This window comes from Lepidochelys olivacea, assembly GCF_965140295.1.
Source record: "Lepidochelys olivacea isolate rLepOli2 genome assembly, chromosome: 17".
In the NCBI taxonomy this organism is placed as follows: domain Eukaryota; kingdom Metazoa; phylum Chordata; order Testudines; family Cheloniidae; genus Lepidochelys; species Lepidochelys olivacea.
In genome coordinates, this window is record NC_140427.1 from 12,198,069 (window position 1) to 12,225,506 (window position 27,438).

The following is a 27,438-nucleotide window of genomic DNA, read 5'->3' on the forward strand; positions in this document are numbered from 1 at the left end:
AGCACTGACATAAACAGAGTGCAATTCTCCTTGCTTTGCCAATATATATTTACTCAAGGCACTGGAACAAGACGATACGCATGCTTGAGGCTGAAGAAAAGCCTGTTTGTGCCTATTACACTGGAGACATTGTACAAGGCCAGATTCTGACACCTATACTTGGATTAGATAGTACCTTACTGTATGGGGTCATCTCATTGAAATGAATGGTATTTCTTGTTAAACAAGGTACTACTCAACACAAATATGGGTGTCAGAAAGGCACAAAATAAAAATTCCTTTCCTATATGGCTGCTCAGATCAGTATAAATGTGGATTATCAGCCACTAATTTTGCCATCTGGAGAAGAGGGGGCAGCCTTGACATATGTACCGGAGAGTAAGCCAAGCCTTCATGTAAGGTTTGCATTCAGCAATTAAGGGTACTCATGTGTCTGAGGCAATTCCTCCCATTTTAAGCCCCATCTTGGGGCTAGGCTTCAACATGACCAGTTTGGCATGTGTTGAAGTCTACACTGCTTTTTAGCGGGTGTCAGCTAACACACTAACACCACATCTTGAAATCCTAGTCCAGGCGAGGCCTGGAATTCCTCTTCTGGCCCCCCTTCCCACAAACCAGATCATCAGCCCTGGGGCTGATTCTCGCCCACATTTACCTCCACTGATTTCAGTGCCCCGACACAACATACAGCGTAACGCAATGGAGTGTAATGCAATGTCATCAAGCCCTGTGTTGGGTAACAAGAAAAACCAGCCATGCTGGAAAGAAGATGGAGTCCACCCACTTGTTATTTGGCAAGTTCAAATCCTGTGACTTTTCCATTTAAGTTGCCTTAGAAAGAAAAAGAGTGGATATTTAAAAGGACCATGACATGTATGAAGAGGACTCCATGATTACAATAAAAAGGGTCCAAACCCTTTGAAACCAGGTTCTTTCTTTTCACATCTATATGTTCCTCCTGCCCCTTGCTCACCCCCCCCCCAGGATAAAAAAAGTCTTATATGCCCATATAGGAAAATAAAGTTTAATTTCAACTTTGCAGCAATATAGGAAAAAGATGCCCTGACTGACATGAGAACTCCAGTAACAACTTCATTTCCTCTTCTTATGAAAATTCCCCGCAGCTCACTCCCGCACACAGAGTTGGGGAATGACTAAGTTAAGGCCCTTCCCAGAAACCTACATTTCAGAGCAAAGTTTTTAATTCAGTTAATTTAGACAGGAAAACTAAGAACTAGCCCTAGCATTCTAGTGCTACCAGATTTTACATCCCAGCTACAGCAGGATGAATAAAATGATTATTTTCAGCTCATGGGCAAATTTTGAAAAGTCATGAAAAATATTCTGGGTCACAGGAAAGGTTTTGTTTTGATTTTGTCCATTTGCAAACTCTTCCCAATTTTATTTGATTTTTTTAAATAAAAGAAAGGAAAGTTTGGAAAGGAAAAGTTGTTTCAAACTGAAAACTTGAAATGCTTCAAGTTTTGGTGTCACCAAATTGACTGGAAAGTCTCACCCAGCTCTCATCCTACCAGTCAAAAATGAGAGTTGTGAGTTAATACTCTCCAGCAAAAAGGTCCTTGGACCAGCTCCTGTGAAGTCACTGTGAGTTGAGAGCAATCAGCATCTCAGGGCAGGCACATTGGGCCAGATTTACAAAGGGATTTAGGCACCAAAAGATGCAGACAGGTACAAAGTGGGATTTACAAAAGCACCTGAGCAAGGTAAGTGCCAAACACCCATTGATTTCATTGAGTTTACGTATCTGTTTAGACAAGTGTTGATCAGATGCCCACAATCATAATATTTCTTGCTTGGGCTGGGATCTTCCTTAACAGATTGACAGATATTGCTTGTTTGGTGACGTTCACCAGCCACAGAACCCCACAGATAATCTGCTTTGTCCTCACCCTGCAGTTATAGGGAGAGGGCCACCCAGGTTGCATTGGGCCCATGGCCACACTACAGACTCTTTAAGCCTAGGGTTGCCAATTCTGGTTGGACGTATTTCTGTAGGTTTGATCCCATGACATAACCTTTCATTAAAGATTCATCTTTAATTCCTGGAAACTCCAGGACAATCTTGGAGGGTTGGCAACCCTACCTGAGATGCTGAGTGTGTCCTTTGGAGAGGCCATGTGCAACTCTCACTGCAGTCAGTGGGGCCAAGGGTGCTCAGCACCTTAAAGGATCAGACCCTTAGACAATTAATTTAAATTATTAAAGTGTTTTCCCTTCAGGACATGCCTCTTGCTCCCACACCGGAGGTTTTTGTGGATAAATATTTTCCTTGTTTTTAAAGACAAAGCAATAATTAATTATTTTTTCCAGTTCTATAAAGAAAGTCAAAACAACAACAACATTTAATATCTTACATACATTAACTCATTAGGGGCCAAATCCTGAAGCCCTTATTCAGGCTGATCTCCCAGGGCTGCAGGAGTTGGGCTCTTAAGCCTCACAACACCCCTGTGAGGTAGGTAAGTATCATTATCCTCATTGTGCAGCTGGGGAAACTGAGGCACAGAGCAATGAAGTGATGTGGTCAAGGCCACATAGTGAGTCTGGGAGCAGAACTCAGGAGGTGCCTGGCAGCCAGCCCTGTGGCCATTCCACTAGACCATGTGGCCATGGCTTCCAGTAATTTAGTCTCCAAATACTAAATTAAAACCTTCCCCATGACACTGGCACAGAAGTATGGCCAGACACATCTGTAGCTGTCTGCCACCAGCTGCTTCAGAAAAATTGAGAGAAATCATAGTGCTATTCCAGTTATAAACCAGGTGTTACAAAACACTTTATACACAGAACCTTAGTCAGACAAAACTGCTGTTGGAGCCCCTGGGCCCAGTCCTACAGGGATCCATGCTTAAGGATTTCAGGACTCAGTCCACAAATAGCTTTAAATTCACTCTCTGGTTATTGCTATGCTTTGATACAAGTTGGAAGCGTGTTCCTACTTAAAAGCTGGTCTTTCCAGCCTTGTCTTCACCCCAGAATTAAAGAGTTAACTAGCGCTCTGCTGGTAGGCACTTAAAGGGTTAATCCAGGAGGTTTGACCACACCTGGAAGTCTTGCTGTCCATCTTGATCACTTCCACATTGTCTAAGAAAGTACTTGCCCTGTTGAAACCACACATACTTCTGAGTGCAACTTGCACCAACATGAAGCTGACCATGACTCAGCCTTGCCTGATGCCAAGTCATGGTCAGTCAGCCTGGTATTAGTCAACCCAACTCTCCACTGTGAGCATTTGGGAGTGATGACAAGGCCTCAGGGAACATTGCTGGCTCTGTACGTGGAAGGAATAGTTCTCACTGCACTGCTGAGCCCAGTCTAAATGAACCATTCCTGCATTAGCCTGCCAGCGACAGCCGGGGACGCTTGGTGTGGCTACGGACTGGCGGACACTGGAGGACGTTAAGGAACTGCAGCAGGCCTCAGACTGTACGCGGCATCCGATGCTAATGATTTCCAAATGCACACTAGTTACATGGAGGTTCGAGTCATTTTTTTTTAGCAGCACAGCCTCTCTTCCATTTAATAAAGTTAAGTAAAATCTTGAGCTACATCCCCATCTTGCACGCAGAGATCACAGGCATGACACGGACACAGCTCCTCAGACTGCTGTCTGGAAGCAGCACTCATGGCTCAGTCACGGCTGGAATGAGTTGATTTGCATTTGACCTGAAATTTAAACCTCAGAAGGTTGCATTCATCCTAACCCAGCATCTGAGGTGCTGATAAGGCTCTAGACAGGACGTGGGGCAAGGAGGAAACAGTACTAGGGTTCCTTTGGGTTTTCTGATAAATTCTTCACTGCTCACTTTCCAGCTGTGGCATTGGCCCAGGATGGGAACGTGTCCAAGCTGAACATGGGACGTCCCCAGGTATTGATGGCCAAAGTGATGCAGAGGATTCCAATAATGTTCATCACTATTCCAGATTTAGCCTGGAGGGGAAGATAAAAAAAAAAAAACACACACCAGCACAAATGAGTCTCAGAAGACCTGAGCATAAACTCATGAGCATAAACACAATGAAGAAACTTGAAGGTGTTCTTAGACCCTTCATCCTAGTAAAGCAGAAAGAACCATTGTGCTGGCTGTTTGGTGTTCTTCCGTAAATGGAACTGCCATGGAACACGGTGCAAACTCTTAGCTCTGTAATTAGTTTGGACTCTTGAAAAACTGTGAAACAAGATAGCATCCATTGTTGTATGCAACGTAGGTCCCAGGATATTAGAGAGACAAGGTGGGTGAGGTCATATCTTTTACTGGATTAACTCAGAAACTTGTTTCTCTCTCACCAACAGGAGCTGGTCCAACAAAAGATACTACCTCACCCACCTTGTTGTCAAACAAGATGCATTTTATTGGCTAACGGCCGGATTCTGCCACAATGAGGCCATGGCTACGCTACAGCTTAAGTTGACATGTTATGTTGCTCAGGGGTGTGAATTAGCCACCCTGGCTAAGTGACATAATTTATGCCGATTTCAGTGCTGATGTGGACAGTGCTATGTTAGCGGGCAAGCTTCTCCCACTGACATAGCAACGGTCACTTGCAGGGGCTGGAGGAATGAAGCCAATGGTAGAGCGGCTACACGAGCGAGCTTACAGTGGCACAGCTGCATCGGTGCACATGGGTGGACTGCAGAGAGCCCCATTGACTTCAGTACGTCTCTGCATGGTGCAGCAGTTCGCCTGCACCCTATCAATTGCAGGATCAATCTTACTCACGTTGGAGGAGGATGTTTTGCTATTGGCCACAATGGGCACAGGATCAGGCCCCTTGTGACGCTGATGCAAACCTATTGAAGGCAGCGAGGTTGCAGTGAGCACAGTTTTACCCTGTACGTATAAAAGACGAAACGACAGACTGCAGAATCAGCAATTTTATCCTGCATGGCAATTACTTGGAGCGAAGCTCCACGGCTTTTTACATGCGGGTTCCTATTACAACGCGACCACAAAATGGGGCCGTAGCATTGAGGCTGAGGTTGTTTACACGTCTCCCTCGACAGCCAAGGGAACTTTGGAAATGCAGGACCATAAAACTAGGCGACATCCATGCTATTTACGGAAGAGGGTAATGGAAAGCTTAGGCAAATGACCAGGGAATCGTCGTCATCATCTTACCATGTCCAAAACCCGGAGGTGACCATAGGAAAACACTATCGCGTTTGGAGGTGTTGCCACAGGTAGCATGAAGGCAAAAGAGGCACTGAGAGTGCAAGGGATCATGATGTACAAGGGATTGACCTCGATTGATTGCGACTGGGGGAAAACAGACCAGACGTAGAGTTAGTGCTGTTCAGAAATAGAAGCCGGCAGAAAGCCTGTGAGATCCCACAGACACAGCAGGTCTGTTCATCCCCCCGTATGAGTCACTTCTGAACAGTATATTCATGACGCACTGGACTCCTCTCATAGCAAAGGACTGCTTCACTAAACAGAAAAAAGTCATTCTAACCAGACCTGCGTATTGCACACTGCACGTTATCGATGTGGGTCAAGGCTCCCATCCTATTTCCAGAGAGAGGGACATGGGTTAATGGTTTGAATGCAAGACTAGATGATAGGAAGTATTCAGGTCTAATCCTGGATCTGGCACAGGCTCTTGTGTCTTTGGGCAAGTCATTTGGCGTGGGATTTAAAGACGTGCTCAGCATTGGCCTAGCTCAGTTCCCATTGAAGGCAATGGGCTTTTCACCACTGACTTCAAGGGGGGTGGTTCTAGGCCAGCACTGATCTCTTCTGAAAATCCCACCCTGAAGGCCTGATTTTCAGACCTGCTGAGCACCCACCACTTAAGCTGGAGTCATGGGAGCTCTAGGTGCTCAGCACCTTTGAAAAATCAGGCCCTCCAGAACTCTGTCTCAGTTCCCTATCTGTAAAATGGGGATACCATTATAAAATGTAAAAACAAACACTTATTTACCTCATGGGGTATTTATGAGGTTTAAGGTAAAGGATTAGGGCTAAATTTTCTTGGTCTATGTTTTAACAGCACCTACCACAATGGGGCCCTAGTTCACAACTGGGGCTCCTAGGCACTACAAGAATAATAAATTTTGCCCTTAGTGGGGCACCCAATTCCCCATCCAATCCAAAGGCAACTGCACAGGCATATCCGAGGGCAGAATTTGGCTCCATAACGTTTTCAAAGCCCTTTGAAGGTGCTCTATCTATGTATCTGAGGTACTTATAGGGCCCTCATTAGCATAGTATCTGAGAGCCTCACAGTCATAGAATCTTAGGAATGTAGGGCTGGAAGGGACCTTTAAAGGTCTCAGCCCCCTGCACTGAGGTAGGACGAAGTAAACCTAGAACATCCCTGACAGGTGTTTGTCCATGTTCTTAAAACCCTCCTATGATGGAGGGTCCACAGCCTCCCTTGCAACCCTATTCCAGATCATAGCTACCCTGACAGTCAGAAAGTTCTCTCTACTATCTAACCTAAATCTCCCTCGCTGCAGATTAAGCCCATTACTTCTTGTCCTACCTTCAGTGAACATGGAGGACAATTGGTGACAGTTCACTTTATAACAGCCCTTAACATGTATTTATCCTCAACGACCTCCCTGTGAGGTTTGGAAAGAAGGTCGGAGGTCCAGACCTTCAGCTGGTATAATCTGTGTAACTTCACAGACTTCAGTGAAGCTGCTTTAATTTATGCCAGAAGAGGATCTGGTCCAAAGAGTGCCAAATTTCATTATTCCTTCACTATACACTGAATCGCACTCTATATGAATTCTGAAAAGGCAGGTTTCACTTGTCCTGAAATTGCATTCAACTAAGTATCTCCATCGTCACCATTTAATATCTGTTGTATTTTAAAAAGCTGTTTATGCATTTGATGAATCATATTCCTCATGCTGGCTTTACATTCTTATTTTACTACTGTCCACCTCTTCTAAATAAAACATATACAATGCCTGTCCCAAGCCTGTAACCAGTGCAGGGTGAGCAGGGCAGCTGCCCAGGGTGCAAAGCTGTGGGAGTGGAGAAATGCCGGAAAAAAACCCAGGGGGGCACAGATATGCTTGCTCGCCCTGGACGCTGAAATTCCTAGTTATAGCTCTGCTCTGTCCTCTTGGATCTTCTAGGTATTCTCTCCAGTTTTGTATTTACAGAGCTGACAACACTGGATAGGTTTCATTAACTTCTACATTCCCACACATGGAATTTTTTCTCCTAAACGCGACTTGCTACATGGCTGCTTTATTTCACTTCACAATTCACTTTTGACTGCAGATGCAGATACTTGATGCTTTTTTTCCCCCTCTGCATGGTATAATTTGGGGTTCTGGTCAAATGTACATGGAGTTCTTTTGTTTGATCTCTACCAACACTTTGAGAGGGTTTGTCAGAGCGACACAGGGACTTGATTGTAATTACTAGGCTCACAGAGCAAGACTTTAAACATTATGCCTGTTTTGTGGGATTCTCCAGTCCCCAGAACTTGTGTGTCAATTTAAGTCACTGCCAGCTAAGCAGCCTGGGTCAGGATAATTTTACTTAAAAGAAAAGACTAAAACTCTTTACAAATAAAGAAAAAACTATCTATTTGCTGTGGTGCCAACTCTGCTCAAAAAAGGCTGTGACCATTTTTATTCCTCTCCTTGTGTGTCGTCTTAGAGTTTAAAAATATTCTGTTCTGCAGAAATGGCGCAATGAACCCTATAAGGATGCTCTTGTCTTCAGTGCTCTAGCAAAAGAGACAGAGATGGCTGAAACATCCAAGGAAATGAATGAAGAGTGTTGGATTTTAACAAAGGAGAACAAAAATCTAGGCGAAAAAAAAAAATCTAGAGCCCTGCAGGAAGACTGTCACAGCAGAGAAAAACAACATTTTACATGTACATGGCATTTGTAATCCCAAGAGATCCTAAAGTGTTTCACCAACTATATACAGTCGAGGTTCAAGGCCCCATTGCCCTACACCTTGGGTCATCATTTACACCTGTGCAAAGTGGGGGTAAAGTGTTAAACTCAGAATAGTGGGGCTTTACACACATTTTATACTCACTTTGCACAGGGGTAAATGAGCATACAAGGTGCAAGGCAATGGAAAAACCAAGCCCTCAGTACTAAACATGCCCCTCTCTAAGGCAAGGCAGAAAAGCATTTATGCACATGCTTAAGTCTATCCCTATTGGCTTCAATGGCACTTAAGCATATGCATACGGTTACGTACTTCACACGCGCTTAATTTTAAGCTTGTGTTTAGGGTCTATTGACTTCAGTGATGCGCCCCTGAAAGAAAGACTAAAGAAGTGAAATGTTTTTGGTGGGGACTCCCGAGCGCATAGGGGGGGATGCAAGATAGGACTTTTAACCTCCAAGCTGCTGGTTGAATACAGCTCGAGTGACCAAAAATCCTCACCAGCTGACTGGTGTTGGGTAAGCTATTTTAAATGAGTTGGTGGCTCAGTCCACTTTCCCGCGGACAAGTGCCCGCATCACACAAACCACCATTGCAGTTGGCATTAACTGGCCTCCTGATAGGCAATCTCAGGAGAGGGGCCAAGGAGGCTGAATTACTTTCTCATTCCAAGAGTTGGACCATCAAGGTTGATACACAGTGGCAGGGCAGTGCCAGGGAAGTTTGCAGTGCCGCTGCCTGTTTGATACCTATCCTGTGGATAAATAAAGGACTCCAGAGCTGCAAGTCTGGCCTTTTTTTTCCCAGCACTAGAGCCAGCTTTGCTATCTGATGGGTTGTTTGCTAGATGCTTTCTGGAGTAACCCTATTTGCATACAAAGTCCCTTGGCTTATGGCACTACATGTGGTATTGTTCCATTTTTAAAGACTTTATCAATTTTTCCTGGATTTTTAAATCAATTTTCCAGATCAGCAGTGAGAAAACCCAATAAGAAAAAAAATCTTACCAAGGACGCAAAGACAGGTAGAAAAAGGGTGGCCGTAGCTACATTACTGGTGCATTCGGTGAAGACAGCAATAACAAGTGAAAGTATCACTGCAATGGCCCATGGTGGGACAGCATGCAATGGGGTCATCTGATCACCCAGCCATTTCGACAGACCAGAAGCCTGACAAAAATCAAGAGGAGCATTTCAGGAAGACACAGAACTCTAGGCCATCCATAGTAGCTCCTACTGCATGGAATGTATTGCCAAATCCAAATACACACATGAAAACACGCCATCGACATTAGTGGTTAGATCATTCAAGAGCAAACAAACCAGGTCATTTATAGAACAGGTATTGTGATCTTTCTTAAATAATAAAATAATAATAATAATGAAAGAGATTCCCTGCCAGTTGGAAATTAAGTCGGATTTATTCCCTCATATTCTGGTCAGAAAGTACTCACATTTTTGCCACATAGAAGTTCAATACTGAGTTATACCAGAGACCAAGGAAGCCACACAACTGCAAACATTTAATGAATTGCTCAGAGGAATCACTGAAAGAATTGCTAAGGCTTCTGAAGGCACTGAATTGATTGACTGTGTTTTCCTTCATGAATACTATCAGAGATTAACTCCAGTGGCTTACAAAGGTTTTCTGCTATGCAGTCCAAAACCACCATACTTTGGATCCTCCTGTTCCAATGCCTGGGCAATGTTCCAATCTAGGGCTTTGGTCTGGCCTATCATTTAAGGACAGCCCAGCCACAAAGTTTGGGATCAGTATGTGAACTTCCTCAAAGCTTGGCAGTTTGAGGATCTGGGGTTCTGATCAGACCCATCTCAACAGGGATGCGTGGAACAGGTTTCATGGAGTCAGGGTTCTTGCAAATCCTTGCCTATTTCTAGAGCGGAATTGAATGTTTTCTGAAGTTTGGAACATTGGATCAGAGCAGTGGCCCAGCGAGTCCTGTGTCCTCTCTCTGATGGCAGTCACTACCACACACTTCAAAGAAAGGATCAAGAAACCCCCTTGTGCAGCGTTTCTCAAACTGGGGTCCACGATAAGCACCATCTGGCTGGAGCCTGCACCCCTCACCCCCTTCCGCACCCCAGCTCCAGCCCAGAGCACACACCCACTCCCACATCAAAACTCCCTCCCAGAAAGCGCATCCCGCACCCAAACTCCCTCCCAGAGCCCGCACCCCGCATCCCCTCATGCACCCAAACTCCCTCCCAGAACACACAGCCCGCACCCCTTCCCACACCCAAACTCCCTCCCAGTCAGAGCCCGCACCCCTCATTCCCTCCTGCACCCAAACTCCCTCCCAGAACCCACACCCCTTCCTGCACCCAACCCCCTACCCCAGTCTGGTGAAAGTGAGAGAGAGTGGGGAAGAGCGAGCAATGGAGGGAGGGGGGATGGAGTGAGTGGGGGGGTGGGAAGAGGTGGGCAGGAGTGAGGCCTTGGGGCTGAGCAGGGGGCTTTGGGGTCCCCAGAAAAATGTAAATCAAAATGGGGGTCCTCAGGTTGCTAAAGTTTGAGAACCACTGCCCTAGTGGATGATTATGGAGTAACCTGCCCCTAGAGAGAGAAAGGCTTCCTTAATCCCTTCAGTAAGTATTTGGTTTATGCCCTGAAGTATGAAGATTTACATCTCTTCTAAACAAATCCAGAACAGCTCTGAAACTCTTAGATGCATTGCTGCACTTCTGTTGTCTGGCCAGGAGTAGAACTGGGGGTGACAATAGACAACAAGGAAGGCTGCTCTCCCGCTATTTGTGCTAAGGAAACCTCAAGGAAGATTTCCTATCAATATTGCAGATTCTGGAGGCTCAGGTGTTTTGGAGAAGCACTTGAACTCCTGGAGTTCAATCCCTGAGGCACACCCATCCTAACCAGAGAACAATTACGCTAATAAATAGAGAACGGGCTGAGCTGCTAAATGGTTCAAGTTACCGTCCAGATCAGTGCTTAATTTGTAATGAAAGAGATGCCGTCTCTCAAGCAATTTTGTTTGCATTCATAACTGACGCAGCAAGCCCAGTGGTGCTGGGGCTATGAAGCCCAGAGGTGGCGGGGCTCAGCCCTGGCACAAATTAAGCATTGGTTCAGATGCCGCTTTGGTTTGGACCTGTTACTACTAACAAGGGACCAAAAAGCAGAGCAGAAAGGTCACCCTTAGAGTCAATGGCGCCTAGAGGTGAGGACATACATCACTTCCATTGGCCAAGGCAAATCCTCCTCCTAGCAGCAGCACGATGTTCCAGGGCATCTTCCTCTGAACCACCTTCCAGCTTAGCAACGGGGCTGGGAAAAAGGGCTCTTTCATCACTAAAAAGATAAAAGCAGAGCAAAGAATGCTGTGAGAAGATGAAGACACCTACATTTTCCAAGGCTATCCACTCGGATGTGCACTTCCTACCACCCCAGTGCAAAGGAAGCGCTAAAACCCAATGACACACAGTGTATGCGATAGCCCAGGACAGGCATGCTAGTGAGAAAACTGCCCATTTCAGGTGAACAGTGATATACAAGGGTTATGGTCAAATGCCAGCAGTAACTAAGTGGGATTAAGCTCCCAGGAACTGCACACACTAAGGGCTTATCTATACAAACACTTAGTTTGCAGCAAGCTGGAGTGTGAATCTGCCCTGCACTAGTCTTTTGCACACGCACTGTCCCCAGGCTCCATGCGGACACACACTGAAAGTTTCGCAGCGCACTCTGATCTACCCTGCTTTGAAACAGGAGTAGGACAGTGTATACTAGGGAACATTTAGCATGCAGCAGCAGGGTCTGCACAGACAGCACATGGCAGGCTGGCCTAGGGTAGATTTACACCCCAGTCTGCAGTACGCTCATGGTTCCTGCGGACAAGCCCTAAGTCACAAAGGAGCACTTCTTCTAGCACCATCAGCGGGAGCTGAGGAATGGCTTCACAATCTCAGCACGGTGAGTTGTGATCTCACCACAGAATCACAAAGCTGGGCTGGCCAGGGGGGAAGCTCCAAGACAAGCATCAATATTGTCAATTTCTCCTTCCATTACCTTCTCTGTTCTGGTCAGGGCTAAAGCTGTTTTGACTACAGCAGCTGAATTTGGGTTTAGTGGCAGGAACTATGAACAGTAGTAGTGCAACAAAGAGAGCTACACTGGCATCAGTAACGTACCTAAAAGAAAAAGCAGAGGGCAGGTTAGCAGGATATGGTTCACCATTGTCTCAAGACATGGCACGCATCCAGCATGTGTACTGTTGTCTCAGTACATGGCATCCATCCAGCACACACCCATACCATTGTCCTAGTACATGGTAACCCGTAAGTCCTTTTTGCTTTTGTCTGTACAATCTCTCTAATCGGTCTTTAAGAATTTAGCAACATTTTGTACCCTGATATTGCAGATTCTGATATCCAGACTTGCAAAACTCCACATTTGTATCATCTTACTTAATATCACTTTGCAATTCCGTCATGCCTTCCATTGAAAGATCTCAAAGTGTCTTCTCTACCACACTTCTGTTAAGTAGGGAAGAATTATCATCCTCCTAGTATCCAGGGGAAACTGAGGCACGGAATGCTAATTAACTTGCCAAAGGTCAAAGGTTGAATGAATGCCAGGACTAGAACCCTGCTTGGATTTAGGCCCTTTGAAAATATTTCCTTTACAGACTAAGTGGCTAAGGAGCTGAAGTCCCATTTTCAAGAGTGACTTGGGCACTAACAAGTCTAAGGGAAGGTCTACACTGCGGGTTTAAGTCGACCTAAGTTATGCAACTCCAGCCACATGAATAATGTATCTGGAGTTGACATAGCTTAGGTCGACTTACTGCAGTATCTAGAGTATTGCAAGTTTCTCCCGTCGACTTACCTAATGCTTCTTTTTCCGGGGGACTCCCAGAGTCGATGGGAGAGCAATCAGCGGTCGATTTAGCAAGTCTTCACTAGACCCATTAAATCGACGCCCGGTGGATCGATCGCCGCAGCATCGATCCATGGTAAGTATAGACAAGCCCTAAGTCTCACTAAAGGTCAATGGGATTTAGCGTGCATCCACACTGCAATCAGAGGTGTGACTGAAACACATGTTGTACATGGGTACTTTCTCAGGTAGCTAGGCTATGCCCAAGTCCAAGCTATTTTGGCTTCACTGCTATTGGTACCCAAGCTAGTTAGATTAAAGTTGACTCACGTATATCTACCCATGGTGCAATCACACCTCCGATTACAGTGTAGACCTACCCTTAGGCATCTAAGCTGGGAGGTCCTAAATCACTTTTGAAAATGGATTTAGACTCCAAAGTCACTTATGTATTTTTGAAAACTGTTATACCCTAGCAAATACCAAGTCCTCAAAACAACACCCAGGGCATAGATATTTAACATGTTTCTTTCATATTTCAAAGAAAAGAGTCTCACTTATGCATATATTTTCTTTAGTGTAGTTGGTGCATTTTTAAACAAACAATAATAAACAAGCAGTTTAATAAACAAAATCATCATAAACATCAGCTCACAAGTGAGACTGGTGCATGTGAGATGAGTAAAGACACTTCGACAGGCAGCCAAATGAATTCAAAACACTGCAGCACGGGTGGGGTGTGGCAAGAAATGGTCTTAATTATGTTTCCCTTTAAAACTAGGGTGCAAGGTTAGGAGCATAGGAGGAAGATGGAGAAGCCTTTCAAATCTCTGAGTCAATTTTCTTGTGGGTGCCGGATAGATTTCCTTTGCACATGACATTTACTGCATATTAAAATGATGTTCAATCTGATCTTAACTCATAAAATTGAAGGGCTAATAGAAATGAATAAACAAATTGGATTGAGACACAAACAGCATGAATTCCCCTCACACTGGCTGTGCCAGTCTTAGGCTGTGGCCCGCTTGCTAGGTGTGCCTCTTCAGAGCAGAGATTGTCAATTATCCGGTGGTTTGGTGCTATGCAACAAACGAGAACTAGATATCAGACCTATCAAACAACTTCCATGTGTGACTTGAGACAGGATCTGAATTAAATGCCCCTAAGGATCAAACGGGAGTAGAGCCATATACAGTATAACTAAGTCAGCTAAAACACTGCAGGATTCAAACTTACTCTTCATCTTTATTGAAGAGGAAGGTGGCCCAGCCAGGAATGAAGCCTGGGTCTCTGCTAAACCACAGGAGAATCAGTAGAATGAAGAGCATGAGGACATTGAATTCAGCAAAGGAGATGGAGCCTAGTTTCCGGTGCTCTGCCTTGAGCACACTGAAAGCAGCTTTCTCTTTGTCAGTTCTTTCCATCCCGCAGCCCCACATTTCCCTAAAACTTAAAAAAAAAAAAAAAAGTTGTAAATATTTGCTTGCAAGAGAAAATTACCAGTGAATCCACTTTGACACTCGCCATGTAGGGTGCAGAACCATGTTACCTATCGCCTAGAATGGCTACAGCTGCAGTGTGCTATAAAGTGAACCCCTGTCTTATCCTTTGCACATAGCTGCCACTGGTTACCATCTCTTGCTGAGATGTGTGGTCTGGGGGCCAGGCCCTGCACTAGGAGTCAGGAGAGCTAGATTTTTTCTTGGCTCTGCAACAGATCTACCGTGTGACCTTGGGCAAATCACTTCATCTCTCTTTGCCTCGTTTTTCCCTCCCCTAGTTAGATTATAAACTCTTTGGGGTAATGACGGTCTCTCACTAAGTGTGTGTACAGTGCCTGGCACAATGGGGCCTCAACCTCAGTTGTGGACTCTAGGTTCTACGAGAAAACAAACACTAATTACAAATGTGGTTGTAACAAGCACAGTTCAATCTCACCACAGACGGTTGTACATATGTGAAGTTTCTACTAAGATATAATGTTATGTGACATATGTCATTCCCTGTCTATACAGTACTGTGCTTCCAGATTGTAGACCTAGGCATCATGTAATCTCATGATAAAAAGACAAACCAAGAGGGCCAGATTCACAGCGGATTTACACCTGCTGAGGATCTGGCCCATAACATTATATTTTTATACTTACTTGAACCCCATGAATGAAAACTGGAGCCAAAACCAAGATAACATCAACATCAGAAGCATATTTGGAAATGCAAATCCAAACCAGGAAGCAAAATTCAAGACATCACCATTTTCAGGGAACAGTCTGAAGAGAGAAAACAAACAATGGTTTCTGTACCCAGGTCAAACTGTTTGAGTATATTCTCCCGTCTACATGCGCTAATTGGAATATTATAAGAGCCTCAGGGCTCATCCATCGCTCACCCGTAAGGGCCTCATCCAAAGCCAACTGAAGTCAGTGGAGAGACTCTCATGGACTTCAGACTGTAAATGCCATGACTGAAATTTCCACTGTTCTTTATCGAATGTTTTACATTAATTGCACACAGCAGCCCACGTTGCTATTTTTCATAATTCATAGAGCTTAAGGCTACAAGGGACCATTAGATCATCTAGTCTGAATACATGCATATCATAGCTCATTGCATTTCATCCAGCTACCCATTTATTGAGCCCAAATAACTTGGGTTTGACTATTTTGGACCTGTATTACATAAACCCAGTTTAAAGACCCACAGGTGCCCTATCAAAAACCTTGGGCAATATTCTGCTTGCAACAAATCTGCTCAACCACCTATGCTTTCAGCATTCCCTTCCCCTAACTCTTTAGAACTAAGGGGATCTTCAAGAAGACAGGAATTTAAAGCATGATCCTGCTTCTGTTGAAACCAACAACAAAACTTCCATTCACTTTGATGGGACCTATGTTTGTCTCTTAGTTTCTAAAGAGTTAGGACACATTTTTAAAAACAGTCTCTAACTTTGTGCCTGGAATTTTGCATTCAGAGTCAGTAATGGATGAGACTCTATTGTAAATATCAGTTGCACATTTTCTACTGGTTCCATTTGGGCCAGATGGATTTTTGAAACCTAGTGGTCTACTGACTGCTGGGGCTACTGGTTCTCCAGCAGAAATCAGCTGAGAGACCTGGGTGCAGGAATTGCGAGCTCAGCTTTACAATGCAGTGGGGACACTTCAAGCACAGGCCTGGAAACACCTCGTCCACAAGCCCGGGTCCCACAGACCTGGGTTTACAATGCAGTGTAGACTTAAACCCAGCGGGCTACAATGACAGACTGGGAAACTTTGATTTAGATATCAAACGACTCACTTGTGCCTGAGCAGAAGATGATTAGGCAAAGCACATGACATACACACAGATAACTCTTAGAACCAACATCAGCAGCCACCAACTAAGACTTTCAGTTGTGCTGGTCAAAAAGCGGAGTGAGACCATTTAAGAGGCTGAAGGAGAAGTGGTAAGAACAACTTACTGATTCATCTGGCCTTTCAAAACCAGGTTTGGCCCCGTTCCGGTGAGCGTTGCAGTTCCTCCAATACTAGCAGCATAGCACACACACAGTGTCATCCCCTTACTGATGCGTTTCCTCACTTCCCGATCACCAAGAGCTTTGGGTTCATCAGGAACGTGGCCATTACCTACGGCTGGAAACAACAAATACGAACTTGCCTTTCGTAAAACAGTGGCGACAACGCTCAGAACCGGGGCAATGTTCTTGGTGCTGCAATTTGTCTATGCCTCTTATTTTAATTAATGCCAAGCTATGTTGATTATAGCCGCATATCATTTTATAAGAATGCTCATGGCAAAGAGAAGGGAGGATGGTCCTGTGGCTATGGCACTGAACTGGGACTCTGGAGATTAGGGTTCGATTCCTGGCTCTGCCACAGACTTTCTGTGAGACCTTAGGAAAGTTGTTTTGCCTCTCTGGGCATGTCTACACTGCATGATAAGCCTGGGCTCCGACTCAGGTTTGAGCCCAAACGCCCCTTCCGTCTACACACAAATCAATCTGACTCGGGTCGGCAAGTGCTCAAGACCCAGGTCCTAGGACCCTGCTAGTGGGGGTAGGTCAAAGGCCAAGTTCCACTGTGACGCTGGTCCAAGACCTGCCATTCTACAGTGTGGACACAGGTCAAGCCACAGACCCAAGTCAAAAGGTCTGTGTAGTGGAGAATGGATATGTTAGTGTGGCTGTGCGACCTGGGTCCAGCAATTGTAAACCTATGTTTACAATGCAGTGTGGACCCTCAAGCATGGGCTTGGAAACTCTGAGTCCACAAGCCCGGGTCACACAGACCTGGGTTTACAATACAGTGTAGACATACCCTCTGTGCCTCAGTTTCCTGCTCTGAATAATGAGAGTAACAACACTTCCCTACCATAGAGAGGAGTTGTGAGGTGAATTCATTAATATCTGGGAGCTGCTCAGATATTACAGTGATGGTGCTATTCACATACCAGGGCAGAAACCCACAACTAACATTGGAGGCTTCCAATAGATCCAGAGAAAACATAGGATCCAATTCAGTCTTGGTAGAACCGCTAAGATCAATGGAGTTGTGTCTGCTTACATCAGGCCTGTATTTGCTCTAGTAATATTGTGTCCATCCTATTGCTTCTTGTGGATGAGGACCTAATCTGGAAACACACATTATGTTGTTGGACATGAAATCACCATGGAAACTGAGACCAGTTGACCCCACTTTTTTTTTTTTTTATTAAGCACCCATATTAATAGTGGGTCACTGAATACAAAAATAAAATCTATTGCCATTACAACAGCTCTGAAGTTAGAAATGGGTAGCATTATTACAAAGCACCAAGTGAAATCTGTGTAGGCATTTATATGTCCTGCGTCACCACAGTATCTGAGCACCTCACAATCATTCATGGATTTTATCCTCCCAACTCCCCTGGGAGGCAGGGAAGTACTAACCCCATTTTGCAGATGAGAAACTGAGGCACGGGGGAGATAAAGTGATTTACCCAAAGTCAGACAGAATCTGGGGCTGATTCACTTTCTGATTAATTAAATTCAGGTTTCTCGAGTCCCAATCTACTGCCGTACCCCCTAAAGTAGACTGTCCTTCCTCCCCTGAAAAGCACTTTAGGTCTTCATCCTATAATGAGCTCTGCATGGGTGATCCTCTGTGCCTGCGAAGACATTAGGACTCAGTAAGGGTGCAGGGTTCTGCCTATGCAGAAAAAAATCCTGCCTATTGCAGGATCAGGGTCTCAAATTCCCAAAATACAAAGAAAGAGACGGTCAAATGTGGAGAGGCAAAGAATCCCCATGAGGGGGGACAATACATTTCATGGGGGTGCAAGTACCAGCTCAGCTTCACTGAGAAGCTGCAGCTCCTGTTCGATCAACGCTGGACCAGTTTCTCATTATTTAATCATTTCCCCCGTAACTTGCTTCATAAAGAAACGGCCACTGATCAAGGACAAAACAAAAAGAGAGTGGATAAAGTTTTCAGATGTACCTCAATGACTTGATAGCCTAAATCCCCTTGACTCTCAATGACACTTAGGTTCCTCAGTGCCAAAATCCCTTTTGAAAATGGGACTTCGGCTCCTAAGTCATTTAGGTGCTTTTGAAAATGTTATCCATTGGTTGTAATTGTCAGAGGCACTGAACACCCACTGAGGTTGAAGGGGTGTTTGGCACAGTTGAAAATTAAGCCCCAGGTGTCGAGAGCTGAGCACCCAAAGCTGGGAGGCACCCAGAACTGGGAGCCATTTTTGAAAATTTGGGCCTTAATGTATTTAATGGGTTTCTTTCTGGATACCGCTCCTGGCTTTCCTAGGGCCTGGGCCAAAGCCCAGTGACATCGGTATGAGACTTTTCATTGTGTCAGCAGGCTCTGAATCAGGCTTTTATACAGCAATTGAAACAGACTCTGATTAAGCCCGCTCGGAGGCCCCTTACCCTGCACAGATGTCAGGCTCATAACGTTCTTCTCCTCCAGCTCGATTGCTGAATTCACTTGCCCGTTAGGCTGGTCCGTAATCGTCCGGTCTTGCTCTGTGCTGTTCATCTGATCCAAAACAGCCTGGACGATAGGGACCATCATGGCAGTAGTGGCTGTGTTGCTTATCCACATGGACAAGAAGGCGGTGACTCCCATAAAGCCCAGCATCAGGCTGCATGTGGAGAAACAGAAGGAAGGAAAGAAAAATAACCATGAAAGCTTTTCTGGGCTTTTCAGACAGCGCAATCTACTTCCATGCAACCCTGTATAGCAGGCCCCACTCTGGCATGTACTACCTGTTCCAGAAAAGGAAACCATTGCCCAATTTTTGGCTGGTGCAGCTGCATTGCTTTCATTGGACTCACTCCAGCAGAGTAGTTAGCCCCACGCAGATCCCTGTGAGAAACTCCATTGTCATGTAAGCCCTAGCGAGAAGCACTTATTTAGCCAGCGTAAAAGCAGCCATTTCACAATAGCGAACCACAAGCAAGGTTGCCTCTCTCTCTTCTGATTACTGTTGGAAATCTGGAAAATTGCACTCTCTGATATTGTGAGCTCGACTTGGGAGGTGGATCCTGGCTAACATGGAACAGCTGTGGTGTCGGCTGCTCCCTCACTAACGTCAGCACCAGGGTAAATAAGACATAGAACGGGCCCACTTACATCTTCCACTCGGCTAATAATTGGCTGGAGCAGGGTGCGGGTTTTTGGCATTCATGAAAATGGCGACAGGGATCTCGGCATCATGGATATGCTGATTAAATACGGGGGCCAAATCCTGGTGTCTTGAGCACAGGGGATTTGTGCTGATGATCTCTGCCGGTGTCATGGGGAATAAAACCATCCCCGCAACCCCCCGGACTGAGCAGCATCACCACAGTCACTTTATAGCCACTATTACTGCCCATGGCTGTAGCAGCAGCGGTTACCCCTGCACTCCTCCTATGCTGTGCTGGTCCCACTGGGCATGTCCTTGCCCCTTCTGGGGCTTATGCATTTGCCCTCTGCTCACTCTGTGCAGACGAAGAAGGAGCTTCCCTGGAAGGCAGCTCCCCAGCTTACAGGCTGAGCTCAGTCCCCCTGGGTGATCTCTCCATTGCCTGCCTCCCACGCACAACAATTCTGTGGGACTTAAGAGCCATAGGGGGTGGGAGGTGGGCAGGATCTGAGCCTTAACAGGATATCAGGGCATTCAGCCTCACACTTACAAGCTCTGTTCTAGAGCCCTTCACAACCTGAACCCTCAGGGACCGGACCACCAGTGTCGGATCTGGGGCAGGGCAGGTGGGAAAACTCCTGGACCCGCTCAGGCTTGGGTCAGCTCTTCTCCTCCTGCCTGTGGGGCTGGCATGGCGGTGGCTGCGCGGCCTGCTCCTCTCAGCTGCCACAGGAGCGGAGGAGTCCAGCACCTCTTACTCAGGTGGCAGCCGGCAGGAGCAGGGCATGCAGTCGCCAGTGCATGCAGCTACCACCCTGCTGACCCATGGCGGCACTGCCTCAGGTTCGTGGGAAGGGTCAGGTCAGGTCGGAAAATGACTTAGCCCCCTCAAGGTGGGCTTGGGTCTGGTTCAGGCCCAGGTTGGGCCTACAGGAGACCTCTAGTCTATTGCTTGTGGTGGTTTTACTCTGGCTCCCCAAAGAGTCAAACTCAAACAGGAACCGAACGTCCAATCCAAGGGCACCGTTTCCCCAAATGGGAAATGCGAACACCTAGCATTAGGAGCTTCACTGGGCACTTGAAACCCACACTGACCAAGGCACTAAGGGCCTGAGCAGATACTAGAGTGAGGAGTGTAATAAAAGAACCTGTACAGATTAGGGTAGAACAGAACCATGCTCCCATTAATTCAACAGAAAGACTCCCATTGACTTCAATGGAAGCTGAATGATGAGCGTCTTCCTTTGCAGCCATCCTGGGCTTTCAAACATTGCATCATTCCTGCGGTCATACACAACCTCTGGAAGTGAAACAACTGAGGCTTTTGTCGCCTTCATTCTGTGTGACTCAGTTCTCACGCTCTCCCCCTCGTCTCCTGGCATCTGAAGACGCTTCTGCTAAGCTTGGTTGCTCCAGATAACAGACAGATAGAAAGGCAGGTGTAACAGGGCCTCTTACAGTGGGGGCTTCACTCCGACGATCAGCAGGACCCTCAGTGCAATGCGCTTGTGCAAATTCCAGTGTTCCACGGCTACTGCCACAACCAGCCCCCCAACAAACAGCATGTTGGTGTCCTTCAAGTACTGCATACACACCTGCAATGAGAGGAACTGCCTATCAGTGTCTGATTCACAAGTGGGTTTGTCAACAGCCAAGGTATTCTGGCCCTTTTTCCACTCCCACTGACGTCAGTGGGAGCAGGAGCAAACCCTGTACATTTTCTCAATTCCATTCGTCTATTTAGATGCTGAGCTGCTTTGGGCAGGGGCTGTCTCTTATCTGGTTTGCACAGTGCCTACCGCAAAGGGGCCTCTGATGGTTGGGGCCACTAGATGCTAATGAAATATAAATAACTGCTCACATGTACTATAAGAAGTATAGTAGCTTTAAGTATTGCACGTATGCTGTCTGATTCTCAGAGATGTTAAGGCCCAGAAGGTCACTCAGTACCTCTAAAAATCAGCCCCATAATCCTACCCCAACAGGTCACCAGCAAGTCCTGAACCCGGCACTTTCAGAAGCAAAACACAGACTTCCACCACTCCAGCTCGAGTAGTATGCCCATTTGCTGGCAAAAGTAGTAGGCTGTTATCCTCTATGACAATCAGCTACTAAAGGAGGACACAGCACACTCTTTGGCAGCATGTTACATACATCCCCTGCTAAAAGTATCTTGTCTCAAGCATCTAAGATCTCCCAAAGTATGAGTCCCTGATCGGGAGTCACTTTTGAAATGATCCCTTGGCTTTTCAGAAGTCTGAACTCAGGAGTTTCAGCACCAAAGCACAGATCTCTACCACTGAAAGAATAACTCCATGGGTGGCAGCAGTAGTAGGTTATTCTCCTATGTTTGGACCAGCTACTACAGAAGGACACAATCCACACCATGTAGTTGGTTTTGTATCTTTTTGTAGAATTTCACCATCAAGTTTGTTTGCTGAGTATTGAGGTTGGCATGTGAAAGAGCTTTAGGGGATGGATGTTAAGGTGGGAGAGTCCAATATGTGTCCAGCAGCACACCTATTTCACTATGAAAGGCAACAATTCCTTACAAAATGCAGTAGAGCTTGTTCTAAAAAGACAGTGTCTCCAGGGGATAGAGCACTGAGTCCCAGCCCAGGAGGCCTGGGTTCTGGTCTAGGCTCTGCCAGGAACTGCCTGTGTGACCTTGGGCAAGTCACTTCACCTCTCTGTGCTTCTGTTTCCCCATCCATCTTGTGTGTTTAGATTGGAAGCCCCTCAGATATAGGGCTACCACTTACCATGTGTTTACACAGCACCTGGCACAATGGTTCCCCAAATTTGGTGGGTGCCTTCAGGTGCTATTGTAATATAAATAATAATTTGAAGAAAGCAATCAGACTTATGTTGTACATTTCATCTCAAAGGATTCCAAAGCACTTTACAAACTATATACAGAGGAATCCCTTCACTCACCACAAAGTGCAGCCACCTCTAGGGTAGAGCACAGTGGTCATTTAACAGCACACAGGAACACCACATGACCATTAAGAGTAGGAAGTGAAAAAGAATCCTATGTCCAATATATACAGATGAGGGGATGTTAATAGCTAGAACAACAAGGCGGGTGAGGTAATATCTTTTATTGGACCAACTTCTGTCAGTGAGAGAGACAAGCATTCAAGCCACATGTCTGGCTGGCAAGCTTGTCTCTCACCAGCAGAAGCTGGTCCAATAAAAGATATTACTTCACCCACCTTGTATCTCTAGTATCCTGGGACCGAGACAGCTACATTGCATACGATTGCTAGAATGTCGTTTTAAAAACTTGCTTCCAGGATTTGACTCACTCCAGCTCAAATCTTCTCAATAAAACCAGCACGGAGATGAAACCTATCCAGATCCTGACCTGCATCAGAACTTAGGGGCAGCAGTGTAACCCACACAAGGTGATATTATCAGTGCTACCTTCATGATGAAAAGCAACTCAGCCAATGTGATAAGCACAGAAACATTGGTGCATTGGAGTATGCTGGTCTAAGATGGTCTGGGCCCCTGAAGTTTATGAGTAAACCTAGGCTGACCTAGAATCAATCCTTACCTTTTTAGACTCCAGGATTCCAAACATCGGAAATAATATAGCAGGCAGGAGAGCTGTGACAGCCAATGGGATGACCTCTGTGCACCAGTACACAGCCATAAGGATGATGACATAGCCACACTTGGCCTCCTATAATACAAGCAAACAAGGGTTTAAGCGACAGGAAATCAAGTGAGTAGCTGAATGCAGAGGGTCTCCCAGTAGATCCCAGGATATAAATGGCAGCGCTCTAATCAAGTGGTCTCTTAGGGGAGGGAAAAGAGCTTTTTAATAGGAGTGTTGTTTTCTTCTCCAAGAAAATAGTCTTAGACACCCAGCTGGTACAATCTGCTAAATTGTAAAGGCAAAAATGTACTCAATCGAAGTTTTGCCACAGACTTCAATGGGGCCAGGATTTCACTCCTGAAGTGAATTTTGGGCTTGATCCTGAGTGGTGCCAAATACCTGCAATTCCCCATTGGATTTAATTGGCTCCAGGCCATCTCCACAAGAAGCCAAATCCTGAAAGAGACATTTGATCTTTACAGCTCAATCAGTTATTCAGAAACTAGCTTAAGTGAACATTCACATCACATCCTAAAGCCTGGCCTGGAAAACAATGCATGGGCAAAGCTAGGGGCATTTTAAATGCACAAGGACTGCAGGCCAAAGCTGAGCGGGTGGAAAAACCAGAATTTCCATAGAAATGCAAACATATGGCTAACTTAAATGTTCAGCTGTCATACTGGCATTTGATTCAAGCAGGAGCTTCCATGCCTACGGGCCAAGATGTGTAGAAGCGATTCATGATTTTGGATGTCTCTGTTTTCAGGTGCTCATCTTAAGACACTTAAAAGGGGCCTGATTTTCACAGGACCGACGCTGCCTTTCTGAACATAAGGCCTCCTTAAGTTGTCTCAGGTTGGACGCCTGACAATTGAGATACCAAAAATCGCTAGTAGTCCCTTGAAAAATCTTTCTTCATCTGACTGAAGGTCATTATATTATAGGTATTAAATTATTTCTCTGAAATGATAATGTTTTCTTAACATGGGGGTTGTCTGGATTAGAAATCTCTGACCATGTCCAGTTAAACTGTTGTTGAGACATTTTTATAGCCTAGTGATGCTAGAGTTTGTAAATTCAATTTTCTTATGAGAAGTAAGTATTCATAAACTGACTGTAAACATTATTTTGGTTCAGGTGTAAATGCTCCATAGTTCACAATTTGCTTGTGTTTATAATAACAGTTTGTAGGGTCTTAAGGATTTTTTTGTGGGGGGGGGGCAAAACAAACAGGCAGGAAGTTGATATTCACAAATGTGCTATAAGGTGTTTTTATAAGCAGGCATGTGTTGCTTATTTTTGCTGAGAAGCTCTTTATATGAGCAGAAAATGTTATTTACAAGCAATTGGAAATGTTTATCAAGATAGAAGGAGGTTATTTACTGAGTATGCTCTGTAAAGAACAATTCTGCATAGGCTACAGTACAGGAGAGATATCAAGGGAAGAGACTTAATTAGGGTTTCTAGGACTTTATAATGTGATTCTAGGTTTTGCAGCAGTAGCTAAGTGTTAGAATTTATCACATGTGATTGCATTTGGCCACTGTGTGAAAAACAGAAACAGCTGTGAGGGTCTGAAAGAAATTACTACTCTTGAACAAATTTCACAATAGAAGCACTAGAATGTGGAGTAAATAATTTACTTAAAGTTCAAAAAGACAACAATGCTTATAAATTAACTCTTCTAGACACAGCCAATTCAAGCACAGTCCGGTTTAGAAAACTGAAAAGCAAACGCTAAGGTTAGAAAAATATAGTCATGATTACCACTAATAACTGTAGAATGTTGGTTTTGCTTCTTTGAAGAGGGACAGAAAACATAACAATCTGTCCTCTTGGAGGGCAGTTGTGAAAGTGATCATTGATGAATTCTAGTAAACTGTTATGCAATCCTGTAAGCTCCTGTTAAGATGACATGTTTCAGAGGAATACAAAATACCTCACTAGACACTCATTAAACCTGTCATTAAATTATAAATTTTATAATTACAAACTTCTTTATTGAAGTCTGTATTGCTACTCTTGCACACCACAGCCCTATCACAAGCTTTGGCATTGATCCTACAATATTTACCATCTATCTAGAGCTTTTAATCTTTAAACCACATCAGTGAAGTCCCTCCCCAACCCCAACTCATAGGAATTTCTCTTCCACTGGATTCAGAGTAGCAGCCATGTAGTCTGTATCTGCTAAAAGAAAAGGAGGACGTGTGGCACATTAGAGACCAACAAATTTATTTGAGCATAAGCATCCGATGGAGTGAGCTGTAGCTCACGAAAGCTTATGCTCAAATAAATTTGTTAGTCTCTAAGGTGCCACACGTCCTCCTTTTCTTCCACTGGAGTCTCTCAAGCTGACCAAAAGGCAGGGCTGTTATTAGACAGGTAAACCAGAAGGGGTGGCATTTTTTGTTGACAAACATGCCTGAGGTTTTTCTGAAGTTTAAAATATGTCGAGCAATGTAGGTCAATCAAAAATGAATAGTTGTCACATTATAATTAGACCAGACCCTAAAAGCTATGCCAGACTCTAATATTTGCTGCAAACATGGGTTTCAGATTTTACCAAAAAGACAAAAAAGATAAAAGCCACTAGCACGATTCCACTGAAATCAAGTTACACCAGGGTACACAGCAGTGAATCATCGGGCACAATGTTTTACTTCTCACAAGTTAATAATAATGGTGTGCACCTACATAGCTTTTCATGCGAGGATCTCAAAGCGCTTTACAAATATCAAACCTCATAACATGCCTGTGTCATGCCCGTTTCACAGATGGGAAAACTGAGGCACAGAGGCGTCAACACAGCAAGTCAGCGGTAAAGCCAGGTCTAACCACGAGAGGAGGCGGATGCTTCTGACAAAAACCAACATACATGGACCAAAACTTGAAACAATGTCTTTGTGGATCAAAAACTTGGTATCAAAGTTGTAGGACAACAAAGGTAAAAATGGCACGTTTCATGTTTGAGTCTGTGGGTGAGCCAGATCCTGGCACTGCAGGGTTTCTTATAACCAGTTTGTGTCTGCATTCATTCTACTTCAGAGGCTCTTTTTGTAACATTTACTGCCTAGACTGAGCTATAGCCTGGGACATAAATACCATTTTTGTTTGTTTGTGTTTGTTTGAGGGCTACCCTGCAAGTGATCCTAATCTAGTCCTTAAAACTTTACATTTACTAACCTGATCACCCAAAGAGGAATTACATTTCAGGAAGTAAAAGGTGAAAAACCACCACCACTAATCTTTCCCCCCACCATTTGAACTGTTTGAGTCAACTGATTGGATTTATTTAAACAAACCCTTCTCCGGATTTCTCGGCAGAAATCCATCCGTTGTCCTTCCAGTGAATGAAAGGTTGCAGTGGCACAGGGACTGGGAGATAACTTGGGAGCTGGCATGCCCGCAGTGAGGACACCCCCTGCCAGATGGCCAGAAGTCCCATCTGGTGGTGGAAGGGATGCAGCTTGTTCCCCTGGATTGATGCTGGGCGCTTGTGAAAACGTGGCCCCAACCGGGCTGTGGTCCCGGCTCGGTCTGAAGTCCCTGCCAGCCCCGCGGGCATGGGCAAGGAGCAGCAACAGGGGGAGCCCCCATAGCGCTAGCGAGCTGAAATGGGGGGGGGGGCAAGCAGGAGATGTTCAGCCCTAGACTCCAGCATCCCCTTGGGCATCGCTGGTGCAATTAACAAAGGGGAAGGGGGGGTCCCTCTCCCGGAGGGAAACCCGGAGAAATCTGGGCTTTGCTAGCAGCGAAAAGTGATCTGTGCATTGAACCCCCCCCCCCGCCCCGGGCTGGCCGGTCCCGAGGCGGCAGCTCCTAGCGATCCGGACCCCCCCAGCCGCTTACCTTGGTGGGGACGAGCAGGGGCAGCGCCAGCAGCAGCAGCGGCGTGCAGAAGAGGACGGCGAAGGACTTGAACCTCAGCAGGGGTCTCAGGCACGGCGGGGCCATGGTCCGGCAAGGGGGGGTCCGAGCCCAGCGCAGCGGCAGGCGGCGGCGGCGGCGGGCAGCCAGCGAGTGAGAGGGACCTGGCTGCAGAGGGTGGGTTTAAATACACCGGGCCGGGCCGCCCCCCCCGCCCCGCCGGACTGCGCCGCGGCGACCTCAGTGCCGGCGGCCGCTGCCACCAGAGGGAGCCCCCCGCTGCCCCACGTCCAGCCCCCCCCAACGTGAGCCAGTCACCCTCCCTCTACCCCCCACCACTCAGCCCCCCCGCTGCCCCACGTCCAGCCCCCCCCCAACGTGAGCCAGTCACCCTCCCTCTACCCCCCCACCACTCAGCCCCCCCGCTGCCCCACGTCCAGCCCCCCCCCAACGTGAGCCAGTCACCCTCCCTCTACCCCCCCACCACTCACAGCCCCCCCCCGCTGCCCCATGTCCACCCCCCCCGTGAGCCAGACAGCCTCCTTCTACCCCCCGTGAGCCACTCTCAGCCCCCCCGAGCCATTGACAGCCCCCCT

At 45.9% G+C, this 27,438-nt stretch overlaps 1 protein-coding gene across 2 annotated transcripts; it reads right to left on the reverse strand.

Moving 5' to 3' along the window:
* Window positions 1-1,010: 1,010 nt before the first annotated feature.
* Window positions 1,011-26,982, reverse strand: SLC13A5 (solute carrier family 13 member 5). Of its 2 annotated transcripts, XM_084651051.1 has the most exons (12): window positions 26,825-26,982; window positions 22,928-23,056; window positions 20,824-20,960; window positions 18,665-18,879; window positions 16,202-16,373; window positions 14,889-15,011; window positions 13,978-14,190; window positions 11,932-12,053; window positions 11,096-11,214; window positions 8,898-9,059; window positions 5,142-5,279; window positions 1,011-3,952 (listed from the first exon to the last, which is right to left on the reverse strand). In XM_084651051.1, exons 1-12 carry the CDS (start codon window positions 26,927-26,929, stop codon window positions 3,824-3,826), a joined length of 1,764 nt encoding a protein of 587 aa, XP_084507177.1. In that variant the 5' UTR covers window positions 26,930-26,982; the 3' UTR covers window positions 1,011-3,823. The 2 variants fall into 2 exon arrangements, with proteins under 2 accessions (XP_084507177.1, XP_084507178.1); XM_084651052.1 differs by lacking the exon at window positions 20,824-20,960 and having other exon boundaries at window positions 26,825-26,914.
* Window positions 26,983-27,438: the final 456 nt, after the last annotated feature.